This window comes from Passer domesticus, chromosome 1, assembly GCF_036417665.1.
Source record: "Passer domesticus isolate bPasDom1 chromosome 1, bPasDom1.hap1, whole genome shotgun sequence".
NCBI classification, from domain to species: domain Eukaryota; kingdom Metazoa; phylum Chordata; class Aves; order Passeriformes; family Passeridae; genus Passer; species Passer domesticus.
Window position 1 is genome coordinate 24,998,416 of NC_087474.1, and position 19,365 is coordinate 25,017,780.

The following is a 19,365-nucleotide window of genomic DNA, read 5'->3' on the forward strand; positions in this document are numbered from 1 at the left end:
AAAAATTTTGAATTAAACAGATGCTAAGTGTGTTTACACAAGACTTACTTCAAATTAGGAGTAGTTGACTTGAATTTAAGTTTGGGAAAATACATTTTTAAGCTAAATAGATAGATGCTATGTTCAAAACACAGTGAGTGTTTACACAGAGTTCTGCACCAGGTCAGCTTCATCTAGGCATCACCTTTCAGAAAAGCAGCATCTCTGCACAACCATACCTTTTCCCCAGAAAACAGGTCATACATACTCCAGTCTTTGCCTTTCGAAAAATCTTCCACTACTCTTCAAATACATAGCCCAATACTCCTTACATGTTGCCAAGCAACTTCTCTATCTCCTGCCTGTGCAGAAATAGATCAACTCCTAATGAACGTGTCCACACTCCATGCAGGACAGAACCTGGCCTCAGCAGCTTTATTCCAAAAAGCTGTAGCTTGTGTTCCCACAAAAGGTTCATGGGGAAATAAAACATACAGTCAGCAACAGCATCCCAGCTGACATTACTGCTGGCTGCATGAGGCCTCTCCTCCTATTTTATCCAGCATAAAGACAAACTACTTATGGTCAATATGTTTAACTTCAAACTGTATCAAAGGAGGGAATTTTAATGCAGTGAGATATGTGACAGCTGAGAGCTGGAGTGCACCCAACTCATTCACACAGGGTCATTACAGGCATGAACTGTGTATGAAAGCAGCTCCACCTCTCAGAGCCTGTACCTCCTGGCTACTCTCAGATTATCAGTGAGCAGATAATATGTCATGCTCCTGAAACTTTTAATATGGATGACTTCCTCACAGCCATTGTATTCGTTTTTACAGCTTAGATCAATGTGCAAATTATTTTAAAAAGGGAACAGATATGAAATGACAATTTAAATGAAAGGAAGGCAGTAAATATGAACTTCTAGCCTTGTTAAAACATCTGCTTTTCTTCTACTTTAAGAAGCCTTTTAAATATATGCTTCAGCTTTCTGTTGGCAACAAGTTTCAGTACTGGTTAAACCCAGAATATGGAGTTTACTAGGCTGAAAGGAAAAAAAGACCAAAAACCACTTGCTGACACTGACAGGGACCTTGAAGTAAGGACACAAAGAAAATATTCATGATCAGCAGCCTCTTAAATTGAATACAGAATGAACTTCATCTAAAAAGCATTATTTCAGAGTTTGGGGATAGACTTTACATTATGAGCCCCAAATGCAGTTCCAGTAGGGAACATACATCTGTCAGTCTGCAGACATCAGTCATTACCACCACAGTGCGCTTGGACACACCCCCCTAATTTACAAACAGGTGCATATTTTTATGCATGGACACATATCCTCTTTAGGGAAGAATATAGTCCTGAAAATTATTGAACTCTCCTCTCCTGAAATGATTCTAAGGGACTTGATAAAAAGCCAACAGTTCTTTGCATAGATGCAAATAACCATGTATAGTCTGAAAACAGAGAGTCATGTTTTATTGGTATGATCCAAATCTATGAGTTGCTAAAAAATTATTGCATAGATTTGTAGCAAGAAGCAGGCCAATCAAGATAAATTGCAAAAATGAAGAAATAATATGGTCTTTCAGGTTTGAAAGATCACATACAGCAGGCATAACCTGGACTGAGTGTTAAAAGGACTGAGAATTGCTGAGCTTATCATAACTCACTTGTGTCAATCACATTAGACAACCTGAGAGCAAAGGAGGGTTGCCATGCATGGTATGGGGGGAATGCTGGCAAGTGGAGAGCAATTAAACAGTCCAGCCCTGCAGGAAACTGAGACAGGAAATTATTGCTTTTGAACACTGAAGACCAGAGGTGATGTAAAGAATATCATAATATAGCATAAAACTAACATGTTTACTATGCCCACGACTGTATTAATCTAGTAATTATACAGTTCAGTTTATCTTAGATAATGCAGATGGTTTGGAGGTCTTCTTGACTCCTTCAGGTACAGTGTCCTCACAGGGAAAAATGTAATTCATATTTTTAATTTCTTTACATCCAAATTAAATTCTTCAAGGCCTGAACAAGACTGTTACTTGAATCTGGGTCTCCTCTGAGCAGGCAGATGGGAGGAGTGAATACGCTGGAATTAGGTAAAGGGACTTGAAAAGCTCCAATTCAGGTGCAGCAACAATATCCCCATTGAAAGCTCACCGTAAAACAGTAAGCTGGCCTGTATGATCTCCTTAGCCACTGCAAAGGGCAGTGGGATGAACAGATGTACAAACTGCCAGGGAATGGCACTGACACATGTTGCAAATCCTGGCTAGATGTGACACCAACATTTTAAGAAAAACACCTTTAACAAAATCAACATGACTACCATGTTCCTTTAATATTCAGTCCCCAGATGCTCTCACTGTCCTGAGTGCAAAGCCACTCTGTTTACAGTGCTAATGCAGAAGTCCTGTAAGTCAAGGTTTTGTGTTTAATTTTCTAATATTTGACCTTTCAGCACAGAATATAAAATGGCACCCACAAATAATCACGATTCATTAAGAACACAAAGTCTGTTGTAAATAATCCCATGCATTGTCATTGCTATTCCTGGTCGGCATTTAACATATCAATAAGCATGGCTTGCATCCATCAAAACAATTTAATTATATTTTGTCAAGACACAAACTCTGAAAGAGCACAAATTTATAAAAAAGACACAAATCTTTTTCTGGTGCTCTTCAGACTTCACAGTGCGCTATTACAGATGAAACAACATTTGAAATCTAAGCAGGGTTCAGGCAGAACCCTGAATCAGAGGTGGTAGCTTTTTTTTTTTTTTTTTTTGTTAGAACAGTATCTTTTTGTTTGTTAGGATATTTTTAATCCTATCTAATTTGGTTTCATTATATGAAGGAGAAAAATCAAACACAGCATTTTTTTAATCATTCAGAGGCTATGCAACATACAGCTGAATGGCTAAGGCCTTATGAAGTCAAAGCAGATGGACTACATTATGCATGTGCCCAAGCATTTTAGGAAAGTATAAGAAGAATTCCTGGGCAGTGGTGACTATAGAAAAACTTGGTTCTCTTGTGTAAACAATGTTTTCCCCAACAGCTGTATTCCCCTTCCTGTTTATTCTTCACTTCTGCAGAATTCTCTCAGTTCAGTCACATCTGTATTTCATTTATTTTTCAAAAATATTTCTTTAGCTATCCTCCTAGCCTTTTCAGATTATTAAGGCTGAGGGACTTTTCCAAATCTCATTTCTCTTTTTACAGCCTACCCTGGTCATATTTTTTACACTTCATTTAGGTTCTGAATTCACAAAATGATCCACACGGGTAAACAAGCTTTGCCCACATAGACCAGCTTGCAGGGTTTGAGTTTTGATGTGAGCAATAGAAATTGTCTAGGCAATCATCTTTTCTTTCTCATTTTGAGAATAATATTTCAGAAAATAGTGTTCAGTTCCTGTATTTTTTAAAAAATCCAATATTACATTTAATATTTACACATTCCTATAATTATTAGACATGAGAAAATTCCTGGAATTTAATTTTTAATCACATCATGTTTGAGAGCGTCTTTTTAATACTGGGACCAAAACAAATTATTACATATAAGTTAAAACTATTGATTTAAATAACTGATTGTTTTAGAAGATTTGTTGTACTCTGTTGAAACATTTTCTTATTGTGTTATTTAGGTGAACAGAAATTTTTAGGATGTGACTGATGTGTCTGCCTACCTTTTCTCAACATAAATACAAGTCTAAAAATGCACAAACAACCCAAATCTACCTTTTTTGATTTCAGCAGGGTTATATGAAACAAAGTTGTTAAAAAACTATATTGTAGCTGTAGTCTAGAAGACCAATTACCAGAATATTTTTATTTTACTTTAATGCCATTTTTCAGAGTCTCACCTCAAACTCTTCTTTTGTAAAAATAACTGAACAGATGATGAACCATTTCTCAAGGGTAAGCATTAATCTCTGGAAACAACCATATTCTACAAGCGATACCTCTAAAGATGATGTAATCTGTTCCAAGAAGTCTTGTTTCTATTTTTAAGTGGCATACTCTTATTATGCTTTTAAAAGGGCATCTCCATCACACATTGTTACTTTGCTTTTAACTCAGTAACAGTCATCAGTGATATTTAATATACATGAAATAGCTTCAGAAAAAAATTGATTTTGTATCATTATGTACTCTGAGTCTTACAAATGGTACTTGAAATGGTAATTTAAAATTGTAAGACTATGAAATGCTTTTACTGTGAAGAAGATTTCTCCTAAAGGTTACATTTTCAAAAGAGGTACATTTTTCCTAACTGCCTTAAAATGCTTGGGCATTTTGTATGTGAGATATCTTGCAATGTTTTGGTTTCTCTGCTTAGTGTTACTAAATATGATATTGGAGAAGCCAGAAAGAGCATTACAGAAGAAACTCCTCAAAGAAAACATGCTCAGCACTGGAACTCCATCTGCTTTTACAAGGAGATGCAATAATCACAAAGCAACAACTACAATTTTGATTGAAGAGCCCTTTTTTATGTGCTTGTTTTTCACTACCCTAATTTCTCAATAAATCCCTAAATTTAGCATTTCCAATGCCATATACTTTCATATTTAAAAATCTGACATCAAAACCCCTACTCTGACTGCAACACCCTACCAGAATGAAACCAAACCTACTTTTGATGGCACAGGCATGTCACAAGAAGAGATATGTGTAGGTGTTACTTATCATCATAAGAGTGGGCTGTTATCTTCATCTCCACTATCACATTGCTACACTAAGATGTGGATCTCAGAGTGCAGTTTGACACCATCTTTCTAATTTTAGAGGAGACACAGCTACCTTGCAGAGAGTATTATTTCATCTCCTGGAAGTTCACCTATTCTTCTAGTAAGCAGCAGAAGCAATCCAAATCACTGAGGAGAAGAGGTGGGGGGTTGTTTTGGTTTTTTTTAAGGAAGATTTTGAGCCAAGGCTGATAAAAATCATATCTATTAATGGGAGAGGCTTTACTATCCCAGATTCCTAGCAGGTATTAAGAAAGCCACCATTCTTTTTCCACATTGCAGTGCCACATATATCCAGCAAGCAGTTTACTGAAGCAACTTTCTGACACCTCCAGAGCACAAACACCAACAAGTGCTCTCTCACATGTAGGGGCCTATATTATTGTCACCTCAAGATAAAAGTGCTTAAAGTTTTTCAGATGAAGTTGGAATTTAATGGGAAAGTATCACCTAAAATCAAACAGAGACAACTACTGTCTAGAACTTTTTTTTAGAATTGTTTTTGTTAATTTTTAGAACCCAAGGTTGGTCAACAGTGACTACCCTAGCTGGCTCCAAACATCCATCAATTATACTGCTGTTAGTAACTATGACAACTTAGAGTCTTTTATTTACACCATTGTGACTGCCATGGCCAAAAATATTTTTCTTTAAGATGCTGGTGTACTTTGCTGCTGGAAAACTGAAAGACTTTCCAGCTTAATATCATCTGCAGATGCAAATAGCATTAGCATATTTTCTCTTGGTTGGTTTTTAATAATTGAACTAGAACATGACCAACAAACAGCACCACAAAATTTCTAAGAGGGTCACCCTCAAATTGTTTTATTAGATATAGAAAAATACTTGGAAAATATATTACAGATGTACAGATTTCGTCCTGGCAGGAAGACACTTTGGTTGATCTTTAAGTTGTTTTCCATTTTTAAATTCTATGATCCTCTGAAACTTTATTAGTGTTCCTTGGTCAATATTCTCAATTCTCAGCTCCTGAGAGCTCTTATTTTTCTAGTAAAGTTAAATTCACTTTTCCAGTAATCACTCATAAGGAACTGCAACAATACAGATTTGCAATTTGTTTTCCATTAAAAGAACAATTTTACTAAAAATGCAAAAATATAAAAACCACCAACATGTAATGTTATTTATAAACCTGTGTTTTTTCTTGTTCTTCAGTTTGCTAGCTTCTAATTGCTTACAGATTTCCTTTTCACTTCATTTTTACCAGAAACTGAAATTTAGTTCCTAAAGATGGCAACTGCCAAGTCTGTTCTTATTTCAAAGATCAGCTTCATATTTGGTTTTTCTTCTTTCCTAGGCTTTTTGCATTTTCTGAACTTTCCAAGAGTTTTCAAAAGTAACAGAGAATTAATGAAAATTAAAACAACACTCCAGCACATTTCCACAGTGCCTTTAGGTTTGCTGGGCTGTTAGCAGCTGATGTTAACGGGGAGCAGCAGATGATGCTGTAATGTGGTACAGCACCTTTATCATCACACAAGCCAGAATGCCCTGGTGCCCAGCAGTGATAACAGGCAGGGGACAGCAAGGGAATAGAGCTGTAGGTCCTGAGCCTTCCTGACAGGCTGCAGCAGATGTATCAGCCATACGTGCTGAGACCTTTACAATGAATACATATAGTCAGTGTCTCCCTTATGACCTTTTAATCAATAGATTTATTTATATCTTCATTATTTCCCACCTATCCACAATTTTTTTAAGTTTTAACTTTCAAGAAATAGAAGATATTCAAGGAAAGCTTGCACAGGGTCAGCCACTCCCTAATAGTGGTACATTTATAACAACATTTTAAGTTGTTATGTCATTTTGAGCTCACTTGTTGAAATTTCTTTCTTCCCACTTTCCTTCTCTTGACAGATTTATCTTTAAAATTTCATTTAAGTGCATTCATTTTGTTTCAACTATAAAAAGGACTATAACTATAAAGAACTAGAGATAAAATGTACTAAAACAATTCAGCTTCTAGCTTGCAAGTTCTCAACATCTGCATGCAAGCCAAGAGCTGGGTGGTAAGGTGCAGTGCAGCCTGTCTCAGGGAGCCCAGCACAGCCACTGGGTATTTACAAAGATCCTCCAGCTCTGGTTCAAGCCTCAGAATGATGGGGAAGCAGAGGAGTACGAGAACAACGGAAGCGAAAAACAAATATAGAAAGGATTAATCTGCTTTGTCAATGTAGCATGATAAACAACCTATCTTGCCACAGATGTAATTTTCTCATAGCTAGCTTTAAGGTCAGCATGACAATTTTTTTCAGCTTTTATTTATTTGTTAGGGATGGCACTGAAATGTACAGATTTGAGGAGAAAGTTTATATTGAACTGTACATGAGATAGCACAGCCAAGTAAATTGAACAGCACATCATCCTGTGTCCTGTAGGCTGCATGTGGAAGGCTGTTGCCTGGTCTCAGTTTGTCCCTACACACTGTTGCATTCCTGCTCAGAAAACGCATGGAAAAGCTTAACCTTTTCAGAGCTGGAAAAAGGAAACCAGCACTTGGGCCATTTGGTCTATATTTTTATAACATCACAGCACAGTTCATGCTGTAGTGTACAGTCTCCAGACAGATAAAAGAGACCAGATTTAAGAACTTTAAAAACCTGATCAGTGTGGAGAATTTGGTAAAAGGATATTAGCTCATTAACATTCTTCTCTATAACCCAGCACTTTATAGATGCTCTCAAGGAACACTTCAAACTCTGAACTTGGGATGGAAGACCTCTCTAACCAGAACAGCACTGAACTATTCATAAAAACTGCTAATAAGGAAAAAAAAAAAAGACATTACATAGCATTTATAGAACTCTGGAGGGAAAAGTAAATACCTATTTCCTTGACTCAAGTCAAGGTAGTTTGACTCAAGTAGCTACAATTACATAGCTATCTTCAAATAACAATGTAGAAAGGCTGCTTTGCAGTGCTGAGACACTCTAAAAGGAGTAGTGTTGCTGGGTCTTGCATACTTAGACTGACGCCTTAAGAACAGCATTAGAAAATTCTTTCAAGTACCTCATTGTTTTGAAAGAGAGCTACAAAAATGTCAGTGTTTTAACTCAGATTTTATCAGCTCTGAAAATACTGACTCAACTATTGATCTTTTAGCCTGAGCTATTCTGAGGGAAGGTATGAAAACCCCATCTGGATTGATTTAGCTTTGGTCTCCAAAAACAAGTACCATATCTGTATACATAATGATACATTAAGGATTACATTATAAAAGGCTACATACTTGAAAAACAGTCCTTTAACTAAATTATATAAATAATGCTGATGTACTAGGTGCATTAAAGATCATTAAACCAGCACTGTTTACTAGAAATAAAAAAACCCCAAAAATGTTTACTTAAGTAATACTTTGGATTTTTACAATCAGAAGCCTGAAGAAAACTTTCTTTCAAGTGCTCTGACATGATCAGCTTCACTAACTACTTGGTGGTGTACCACTCAATATGCAGCTCCAGCTCAAAATGCTTCTCTCTGGCAATGGTATATTTAAGAACGAAAAATCATACATGGTAATTATAACATCTTTCTCAACACAAAACTAGTGTGACTTCTTAAATTGTTATACATCCAAAACAAGCCCTAAAACCTCAGCATTACACTGCCACACTATGGCATAATTAAGATCTGCAAGTAAAAATAGAAAAAAGAGACAATAAAAAACTCTTCTAATTATTTAGAACTACAGAATCCACCATTAATTTTTGTAAAGCACTAGAAAGAAATTTAGTTCTTGCTCAGCAACAGCTACCTAGGAACATTATGCTTGTAGATTTTCAGTTTTTCCCCCTGATTAAAAACCAAAAAGTTTACTTTCTGCAAGTATTAAATCTTCAAAGACTAGTTTGATATGCCTGTTGCACAGATGGGATATGTGGGAAAGTGGATACCAGAGGTATTTCTTTACTTTGTTGGCTACAAAATGTAGAGCTTTTTGTTCCCTGCATTACAATGTGAACTGAAAGGTTTTCAGTCAACAGCTAGTTGGACAAGACAAAAGTTCAGAAGACTTTAAAGTTTGAGTTTTTTTAACTATTTGAGGTCATGATACAGAATTTTAGAATCTACTCTTATTTTTTAATCTCAGAATGTAATTCATTTCAGATCTACAAATATTTAAAAATACTTAGTATTTTCACATTTTTGCTACTAAATTTTTCAAGAATTTTTAAAAAATATATATTTTTTGGCTGACCTTGAAGCACAGCAACTCAAGATGCCCAAAATTTCACATCTAGGTTTTTATCTGTAGCAGCTCACTGCACAAGCCATATGCTATTTTAACTGCCATTTATATAATTTATGCTTTCCACAGCACTTGTTTTGCAAGAAAGTTATAAATCAGTTTTCTATGACTATTACCAGTATTGCTTTATTCATTCTAACATTCCATTTTTAAGTGTTTTCCTAATAAATCAAACAATGTACATAAGCAATCAGCTGAGGCCAAGACCATACCAATTATTTTACCTGCAAGAACTTGCCATTACAAACATTTCCCATAGGGCATAATAAAATATATGTCTGGTGCCACAAGACTTACAGGAATACCCTGTACTGAAGCATTAAATAAAGATTAGATGACTAACTGGGGTACTATTTGTTCCATCCCTTTCTTAATTGCTATTGTCACCCACTTTGGTTTACAAAAAATGGCATAGTTAGATGCATCCCAGTCCTTTCCTGTTAGGATTGTTTAGTCAAGCTTTTAAAAACCACAATTATACAGCTTTTATCTTCAAACGCTTTCAGTTATAGACTGCTTAAGCTATCAATTAACAGGGCTTTCTCTTTTATACATTACCTGTCTCTAAGCCAGGTACATATACATGTACACTTGAATACAGTTTCTGTTATTAGACCTCTGCTTTCTATTATGACACAATTTCTGTAAATTATTTTACTACCTGTACTCAAACATGAGCCACTTGGCTACACCTAAGATTCTAAGTCTTTCTTCTAGGCAGCATCTATAAACAGCCAACTGTGAACATTATAGACTTTTAACAAACTTGGCTCTAGGGCCTCACTAGAAAACGTGAAGTCTCATGTGCATTCCTGAACTGAGACAGAATCAGCCTAAATAAATTCTATACTCTCACCTGCTAGCAAAATTGCAGCCTACCATCCAGGACATGTGATTTTGCAAGTCTTTTGGGAGGGGAGGAGTTTAGCAAACTTGAGTGACACTGAATGAAGGCTATTTATGGAGAATGCCTCCTTAGCAGTTTTAGTATTTAGCAGTTGCCAAAGAATCATGCATCAGGAACCTAAAAATAAATTCCAGATTTGCAATTCCTCCCCAAAATCCAACAACAGCGAATTTTGAAAATGTTGTCTTTAACTGCCCTCAAAATTCAGCAGCAGAAAAATTAGATAGAACACTTCTGTTATTGTTTTTTAGTTGCAAAAATTAATATTCCCTTCCCCCTCTGACAGCAGACGTGTCTTCCTCTATTAGTCATTCAGGCATCACCATTAAGTATTCAAAATTAGATAACCTTCTTCAAAAAGATATGTTATTTAAATTATAAAGATGTATGCTGAAGTTGAATATACTACTAAGAAATGCCTTTCCTTACAACCCACAAAGAAGAGGTCAGGATCAATGGCATCCTTACTGCTTCTTAATTATGCCCTCCTTAGAAGAATCAAAACCATGCTTCATTGTCACTAATTAGGCAATCCCTTCTAGGAAACTTCATACCTTCCTGAACTTTTCCATCTGCTTATAAAGATCTGGATCCAGCTCCTGAGACACATCTTTCATCCAGAGCAGAGCTCCTCTGTATTCAGTCCGATACTGCTCCATTCTGTTCACTGTCAGCCACGTGTCTGAGATGGCCCTGTACCTGAAAGTCTCCACTTCTTGATACAATCTACTGAGAGGAGCACGGAGTGCTAACCTGGGGGAAGGCATGAAGGAAAGAGAGGAAGGAGAACATGTTAAACATGTTGTTCCACAAAGGATTAATACAACTCCCGACCATTTACTAGCACTCAAAAAAACCATACACAGCCAATACAGTTCACTTAAGTGCCAGTGTACGTTCAGATAAGTCTACCATGTGGTTGGAGGTACACATGAAATAATTTAGCAACTATAAAAATATACCCAAGGTAATTTATTACTGGAAAGGTATCACAGATGTATCAGGAATGTCATGCTAAACATCACAAAAAGCACTTCCATTAGCCCTTCAATTTTCAAATATAAATGTAAATAAATAAGTCATTTCCTACTCAGATAGTAGATAACTGAGTTTTTCCTTGTTTTTTTTTGTTTTGTTTGTTTGGTTTTTGGGTTTTTTTTAGTAACTTGAACAATTTCTTTGAAGGACATTACCTTTTGGAAGATTTAGATATTTATCTAAGTGTTTTTTCTGACAACCACACTTTAGAAAGGCAGTAGGGGACAGTGTTGTCCTCCCTATGCCATTATTTCAGCTCCTAATGGGATCTCAGCACTAGACAGGATTACTCCTTTTGCTTTGCTTCCTCTTGCTGCTTCTGCTTCCCTCTGGGTTTCCAGCAGCACCTCACTGAAACGAGGTTTAGCTCACACCAGCAGAGAGCTAGTTTAATGTGCTAGGAAGTCCCTAGGCATAAGAGAATTTCTAATTTTGGCTCCAGTACCCCAAGACATGTTGCCTTGATCTCCAGCTCCTGAGCTAGCTACGAGCATGAAACATAAATAAAAGCAGTCCAACCTCCAACAAGAGTTTGCGGATAGATCAACAGAAGAAAGACAAATGCTTTTATTTTTATGTGAATTTATTTGAAACGATGCCATAAATTGTACTGAGCAAGAGCAATAATAATATGTGAATTTAATGTGACTTGGTTTTTTCCACTCTGTTTTTTCTTGTTCCACAAATTCTTACCCAGATATCCAAAAGAAAGTTTAGTTTATGTAAATATGCATTGAGATTTCTATTAACAGTTAAGCTTCATAAAGAAGCAAGTCATCAGCACTTTTGCTCAAATGTGCCTTAAAGATCCCAGTCATGACTTACTGGAGGTGCTAATGACCAAACTCTACCCAAGATAATAAACATAAGAAACTCTCAGCACTCTGTATGCTATGCTTTATTTTAAGCCAAACAACTGCACTGTTAAGATAAAGCCAGATGTTAAAAGCCCTCCAAAATACTGTGAAACATAATACAATTTTCCTTTGTGAGTGATGGTGAATTTCATACTTTCATAGTCCCAATGCTGTGAAAAGAGCATCTCGATACTTAAAATGCCACCAGATAATGTTACTTTTAAACTTCTAGAGCAAACACTGGGTCAGTGACACATTAAGGACTCTGGTTAACAGCAGGTGTTAGTGTGCTATATGTCCATCTGGATTCCTTACCTTTTACTTGCCCCTGCACAACCTACATGAGCTCTGTAGGGATCCAGGATCTTCTCTCAGGGGGACTTTACACTAAAGTTCAAGCAGAAGATGGCATTCAGACTCCTCCTTTCTCCTCTATCTAGCTGAGCTATGAGACTTGAAGGCCCAGAAAAAAGTATTCCCTTACTCATTCCCTCTCTTGCAGGAACCAGACACCTCCACAGTGAGCTTGCTGCAGCATTTCTCTGCAGAGTGAGAACTGCCACCAACAGGAGAGGGATCTGACATCAGCTCCTTTAGAACCCTACTGCTGGAGATGCTCCAGTACAGCCTTAGAACTACTGAGCTGAACAGGCACAGGCAAGGGATCTGAAGATAGACATAGAAGGTCTAGGCACAAAAAGCAGCATCAGGCAAAATTCAAGAAGTCACTAATATTGCCAATACTACAGCAGATTTTGTCAATAATTTTCCCATCAATTGGGAAATTTCCTCAAACATTTCAAATGGCCAAATGAATTATGACATTTGGTGAATCAACTACCATTATCACAAGTACTACGCAAATCAGACAGAAACATTGACTCATATACCTTTGCTGAGAAGAAAAGCAGAGGGCCTTTCCTGTTGCTTGCATCATTTTTCCTGCTCTTGTTTTATCCTGAGAACCCTGTGATCGAAGAAATTTCCCCAATTCATTTTCTTCCTGAGACAGAACTAACAAAAAATAAATGAGTTGTCAAATATGTTATTTAATTGGTTCCTAACAGCTTTACAACCAGCCTAACATCAAACAGTTTAAGTCACTTTATGTTCAAGCAGCAAAGCAAAAATAATTTCACAGAATTCCTGCATTTAGTAGACAGAAGACTATTCATTTGAGACACTTGCTGATATACTTAACAAGAATCACAAAATTCCATCAGCACCAAAAGACAACAGGAAAAATGTGCTATTTCTTTCTTAAAAAGTTGGATTGGTTATATTACAAAAAGGGTTTTATTACATCTTGATTGCAGTTAACTTTCAGTGTTGGGATTTTTGGGTTCTGTCTGGTTTGCTAGGTTGGTTTTTAGTTCCTTTTTACTACTTAGACTGCCTCAGCTGATAGCATACTTTTATTGAAGCTAATTAATTCCAAGTTAATTCTCATTCACTTGCTTTTCTCTTACTCACCGTTTTTCATGCTTGACTACATAAAATTTCACACAACAAATCTAGTACCTCATTTTAAAGAACATTTACTTTCAAATTACTTGGCAACTTCAACATTCTATAATTTACACACTGTATTTCAACCACCTGAAACATATCTACCTCAAAGTAACTGATCATTTTTTAAACAGGAAGATGAAGTGGTTTTACACTGAATTGTTGACTGCTTCTAAACTGGGACCATGGACCTCAGAGAACCTTACAAAACCAGCTCATGATGCCCTCATCTCCTTGTCTTTTAAAGTGGCTATCTCCTATAGTACCAAAGTCAGTCGACTATCAAGAGGGTGAATGGCCTAAAACAAGAAAAGACCTCCTTAAGTCCTCTTGCCATTTTCAAAAATGGCAACGGTCAGCTCCAATGCAGACTCAGCACTCTTTGGTAGAAGATGCACATTTGCATCTGATGCAAATCTTTCCATCAGATTGCACCTGCCAATTCTTTAACTCGATACACTACTATTCTGTATTTCAATTTTACCTCCTGATTCTGAAACATGATCCCTGACTTTATTTGGATAAAGAAAAATTAAAGGCTCAAGAAAACGCATAATATTCAACAAAATACAGTAAATTGGAAGATTATTTCATAGCTGGAGTCTCTCTTTCAGGCCAGAAATCAAAATATGGACTGCAGAGAACATTTAGAGGACATTTAATATAACTTGCTGTTTGAAACTTCCCAAATTAGGTCCCCCATTGCTCACTAATGACTGCCACTAATTACTGTACGGTTTTTACAATCAAGTCAGCATTATCAAATTCATCATAATAGCATAGATTACTTAATTATAAAACTAGTAATAAGACAAAAACTCTTCATCAGCAATCCTGATTTTAAAAAAAGCAAAACAAACCACTAAAACTGTTTAGAAAGGAGTTATGATTCCTAGACAAGATACTTTTGAATTTAGACAAGTCGACCACGTCATGGGGGAAAAAAAAAACAACCAAAAAACTTTCTCCAGTCACTATTGCTATAACTGCATTATATCAATATATAAAACTTCAGAACTGCGAAATCTTCAAACAAAGAACCAATTCTGCATTCAGGTGTCTGCAAGGAACATTATCTTTACTTTTGAAAAGGAAGAAAGTAGTACTTCCCTGCTTTCATTTTTACCTTCTCACTTGCTCAATGATTCCTAATGCAGACCTTCTTATCATTTTAACTACCGTGTTTGATCATACTTACAACAAATCCTTTTTTGATACAGTTCAATTGCTTTCAGCAACTCCATACACGTTCTCTGAATAGAATGGAACAGCTGATATTGAAACAAAATACAAAAAAAATTGTCAAGTGTATGCAAGAAACACTGAGGTATAAAATACAAAAAACACCTCAATTTTAACTTTTTGTAGAAATTATTAGGGAACATTCTTTTCTTCTTTAACAATGAGCAGTATTTCTGGTATTTCCATTCTCAATTGTGCTCTTCTTTCAATTAAGTTTTTTACTGAAATGAAAGACTGAACAATCATAACTTTACAGAAGGGAAATAAAAAATAATTTTGGAAACAGGTCTACAACAAACAGTTGGTAGTTAACCAAATGACTTGTGCTGGATTTTTTTTAGGTGATACCTTTGTATAGATATGAAGATGTACAAATCTGTTTCTAAAAACCTTATGGAAGAACAGAGTTATCAAAATATTTATCAATCATTCTCACATGTGGGAATATGCATACTGAATTTTTCACAGACACTGTGCAGTCTAGTGGAACAAACGTGCATAGGTATGGCCAACACAGAAAGTTGTTGATTTAAACTGTTTATTGGCATAAACACATTCCTAAAGGAGCAGCTTTCAAAGGAAGTAGGGATTAAAAAAAAAAGTCAGCCATGACTATATTTGGAGATTATTTCTACAAAATAGAAAAATTACTACTCTTTCTGTCTGCCCATCTAAAACCCCTAGCCTGCAACTTAAATCTAAACTCTACCATATCAGGCATTACACAGCTAGAAGTAAAACAGACCACTGGCACAGTTAGTACTTTCCTTCAGGGCTGCTTGACTACAAATTTACACAGGCCTGGTCTTTTAAACTGGGAGTATGACTTGCAAGTGAGAATTTGTTCAAAATATGATTATTCCACTTTGTGTGGAATAATCAAGTAACACAAGTTTCCCTATTTCCAACCCCACACAGTAGACATGGTAAAAACTCAGGTATGTATTTATAAAATATTGTTCCATACTTAAGCTTGTTTTACATCAATACTCCTGATTTATAACCCATTGTGAAGACTCTGTAAGTAGAATCACTGGGTGATAAGTTATTGCTGTTCTTGTGTTTGTTGTACTATAGTCTCCTCTATTTCAGCTAAAACCTAAATAAACTGAGAATCCTACGTCAATATTTTTTTAAGGAACTACAAAAAAGCCAGTAAAGCAAAACATTTACCATCATGTAAGAAAACAACACAACCAAAACTTACATGGACATTAACTGGGTTGTTACAATTCCATAGTACACCCTCAATTTTTGGCTTTGTCTCAAAGACATTCTAGGCCATCATTTTGTAGAACTTTAACCTATTTTTTTTCTTCAGTGGCGTTGAGACTACTGACAGTAGGACTGTGTTTGTCACACAGCAGGATTCCTTCTCTTGGTTTTATTTTAAAGACTTTCAGAAGCTTCTTTTGACATGTCACAACCCACTAATCTGCTCAAAACCTTTGGAGTACAAGGCACTGTGCACCTTGCTCCTGGGCATATTGCATGTTTTTCTGGTATATGTGGTATTTTATATTTGTATAAGAAATGTCATTTGTACGCTCAATAAAATACTTTTAGGAAAAAACCCAAACAAATCACCTTAAATGGACATAGACAAAGTATAAGGATAATCTTCTGACTCCCCTGCTAACAAAAGGAGAAAATCTGTCCCTAAAACATGAAAATAAATCTGAGATATGTTAAGTTTCAAATAAAGTTAGAGGGACATAGGGTTTCATATTACAAAATTCCCCTATATTCTCTGAATTTACATGGATAGTTTTGTCAGAATTTAGAAGAGATATTACATGAAAATTATACAAATGTATGTATGTTGTTATATCCTATGTGCACACATATAAAAGGCTTGGTGGAAATTAAAACACTTAAAAAAATTAACAAACAGAGAACAGACATTATATAAACATTACAAACCTCTAGTTTTGCATCCAGATCTGCATCTGAAGCGACAACATGCTCATCTTCCTTTTTTCCTGTAACTTTTATAAGGGTTTGTTTTGTTTTCCAGTATTTCTGTTGCATTTTATTGACCACAGATTTTTCTTGGCTTTGAGCATATTGATCATAAAATTCTCGTGGATAGTTGCTAGAATATTAACAAACAAAATTTAAAACTTAAATTGGATGTTTTAAAAATAAGTCTAATACACTCATTTCCATTAAGAATATTGCATTTGCATGCCAACATGTATATCCTAACGTGCAGTTCCTCATTATGCTTTAATAACAAAGCAACTAAATTACTGTATTTCCCATCCTACTCTGAAAAATAATACACTGATTTACACTTGAATATCTTAACCATGCAGTACTGCCTAGTAAACAGCTTTAAAGAATTCTTCCCAATGCATTAGGAAATTATTTATAGCCCATAGAATTAACTTTTTATTTTGTATCATTAATAGGAGAGTTTCAAGTGAACTAGCAGAGTTGCTTAAGCAGGTAGCAATTTTCATGCCATTTCAGCACTGTTGGGATTTGACACAGCTCATTTTATGAATGGGATTAGACTGCTTCTTGCCCTCCTTTTTTGTAATTGAATAAAAAAAGAATTAGAAGAACACTCATCTCTTTTGAGCATGTTATGTGAAAGACTGATATCTCACATCTCTATACAATTGACTACATGACAACTGTAGGTGTATAACAGGTAACCTTTTCTTTCAAGGATTAGTTTTCACTGACAAATAATTCTGCATTCCTCTAGCAGACCTAATAAAAAGTGCAACATATAAATTCCCATATTCCACAATATTTAAGCCATACCCAGACAGCTTAATAGAAAATATAGCTTTACCATGAAAACTTGGTGTCTTTCAGGAAGTGTTATTCCATTATTAATTTATGCAAAAGTACATGCATTTTGCCCCATGTGCATATATACAAAGCTGTGGTACTCTTTCAGCTTTTAGAAGTACATGGTTGCTAAACACTGCTATATTGGACACTTCACAAAACTTAAATAGGTTGAGTTTATTTTGAGAAGACACTTTACACCTGGAGTGACAAACTGGGGCTCATCAGTGAGACATTGAAGTCTAGTTCTGTTCCAACACACAGATTCTCAGAGATGCTACCCCAAGAGGTCTTCAGACCCAACATACACATACAATCGTGTATACAGACATGTGTCCTTGCCCATGGCAGGGGGGTTAGAACCAGATCATCTGTGAGGTCCCTGCCAAGCCAGGTCATTCAATCATCCTTGACCCTCTGATTATATGTATCTCTATCTATATATTTGCTGTGAAGCAATACAGCCATTCTGAAAAAACAAGCCATTGTTACACACTCTCCAAAAAGGTACCACATGTATCCTACATGGTCACTAGTGACACAGTTTAACCTGAAAAGGAATTTTTTTTCACAGGGTTATAATACTTGCTTCACCCTTCTCACAGGGTAATAATACTTTTAATCAGCAAGTTAGGTGACAGCACCTTAATTACCAAAGAGATGGTAAGAAATTAAACTGGTAGTGAGCAGAGACATAATTTTAAAAAGCACTTATACAGAGCACTTCATGGCTTCTTCACCAAACTTGAAAGCAAAGATATTTACCCATTTAATTCTACACAAATATTAGTTCCAAGAGTTTAATTTATTAATTAAAATGAAGATAAAGGTCTTTTGGTGCTACAGCAAAAAATAAAAAACATGTACAAAACATGTACAAAACATTCCACATTTTATTTGGAACTCTGTACAAACAAGCCATTATACACACTGACAAGAGACAGTCTATCAAGTTGGGTGAAGATTATATTGACCTGATACATGCTGCACCTTTAAAATACAAAATTTACTGCCTTTAACAAATAAAAAATCCTCCTGTATTACAAAAAAACCCCAAAACAACCGTAATATGAGAGTTTAATAAAAACAGCATTACTTTAATAATAATTAAAATACCCATCAAACTTCTCACAAGCTATTATAAAGGCCTTAGCTGCCTGGCTAATTTTGTGCTTTGACTTCTGCTACAGCAGTGAAAGTAACTGAAATCTCATTTCAGTAGTCAAGTGAAGAAAACACCATAACTCATCTGATGTTAACCAGGTACTAATATAAGGTCACAAAAATATTAGAAAAAGTGCTGGGATTAATACAGATTGAATTAATTCCTGAATTATGAGACTGATAAACAAAGCAAACAAATCAACATACAAATACTATTAGCTCTATAGAATTAAAAACATTATCAAGATGCTTACTATTTATGACCTTCCATGATTCTTCTTTTCTTCAGGCACCTAAATAAGAAATGATCAGTTAATAAAGTATCAGTAATTTTTAGACAAAACACTAGAAATCCTATATCTTTTCCCTCTGAGAATTTTCTTAATACGGTAAACAAGATGCTGCAGTATAGTAATTTTCTATCTGTGAGCCAAATGCCTTCCTTGTGTACCACAATTCTCATGAAAACCCATTACAAATGGATTTAAGTGCTGCCAATCCTTCTACAGTAGCAAGTTTTTCCAAGCAAAAGCAAATTTACCAGGCATAAATTCAGTGACTTTTGATGAGACATGCCAAAATTGTCCATGTTAGGCATTACCCTCAGTCAAGCTTTTTTCTTACAAGTTTTAGCCACAACAAAATTCAATTACTTTTTACCTTTTTTTTTTTGCCTATATCCCACTGACCTATTTTTCTAAAACACTAGTTACATCACATCTTGAGTCAGAGATGTGAAATTTAATGACCAGATGGTTTTTCTATGAGGAACACCGCAGATCCTGAGGATGGAATATGACGTGTAGGCATTAGAACTTTC

The 19,365-nt window shown here is 35.6% G+C and overlaps 1 protein-coding gene across 7 annotated transcripts in view; it reads right to left on the bottom strand.

Annotated features, from left to right (window-relative positions):
- The window catches only part of ICA1 (islet cell autoantigen 1), a 66,139-nt gene that overhangs the window by 36,089 nt on the left and 10,685 nt on the right, over positions 1-19,365 (bottom strand). For all 7 annotated transcript variants that reach the window (XM_064411123.1, XM_064411127.1, XM_064411108.1 and 4 more), the window contains 5 exons: positions 18,800-18,838; positions 16,500-16,671; positions 14,533-14,605; positions 12,716-12,839; positions 10,485-10,683 (listed from right to left, as the gene is read on the bottom strand). In XM_064411123.1, coding sequence (XP_064267193.1) covers positions 10,485-10,683; positions 12,716-12,839; positions 14,533-14,605; positions 16,500-16,671; positions 18,800-18,816 — 585 coding nt within the window. In that variant the 5' untranslated portion in view covers positions 18,817-18,838. The remainder of the gene's footprint in view (positions 1-10,484; positions 10,684-12,715; positions 12,840-14,532; positions 14,606-16,499; positions 16,672-18,799; positions 18,839-19,365) is intronic.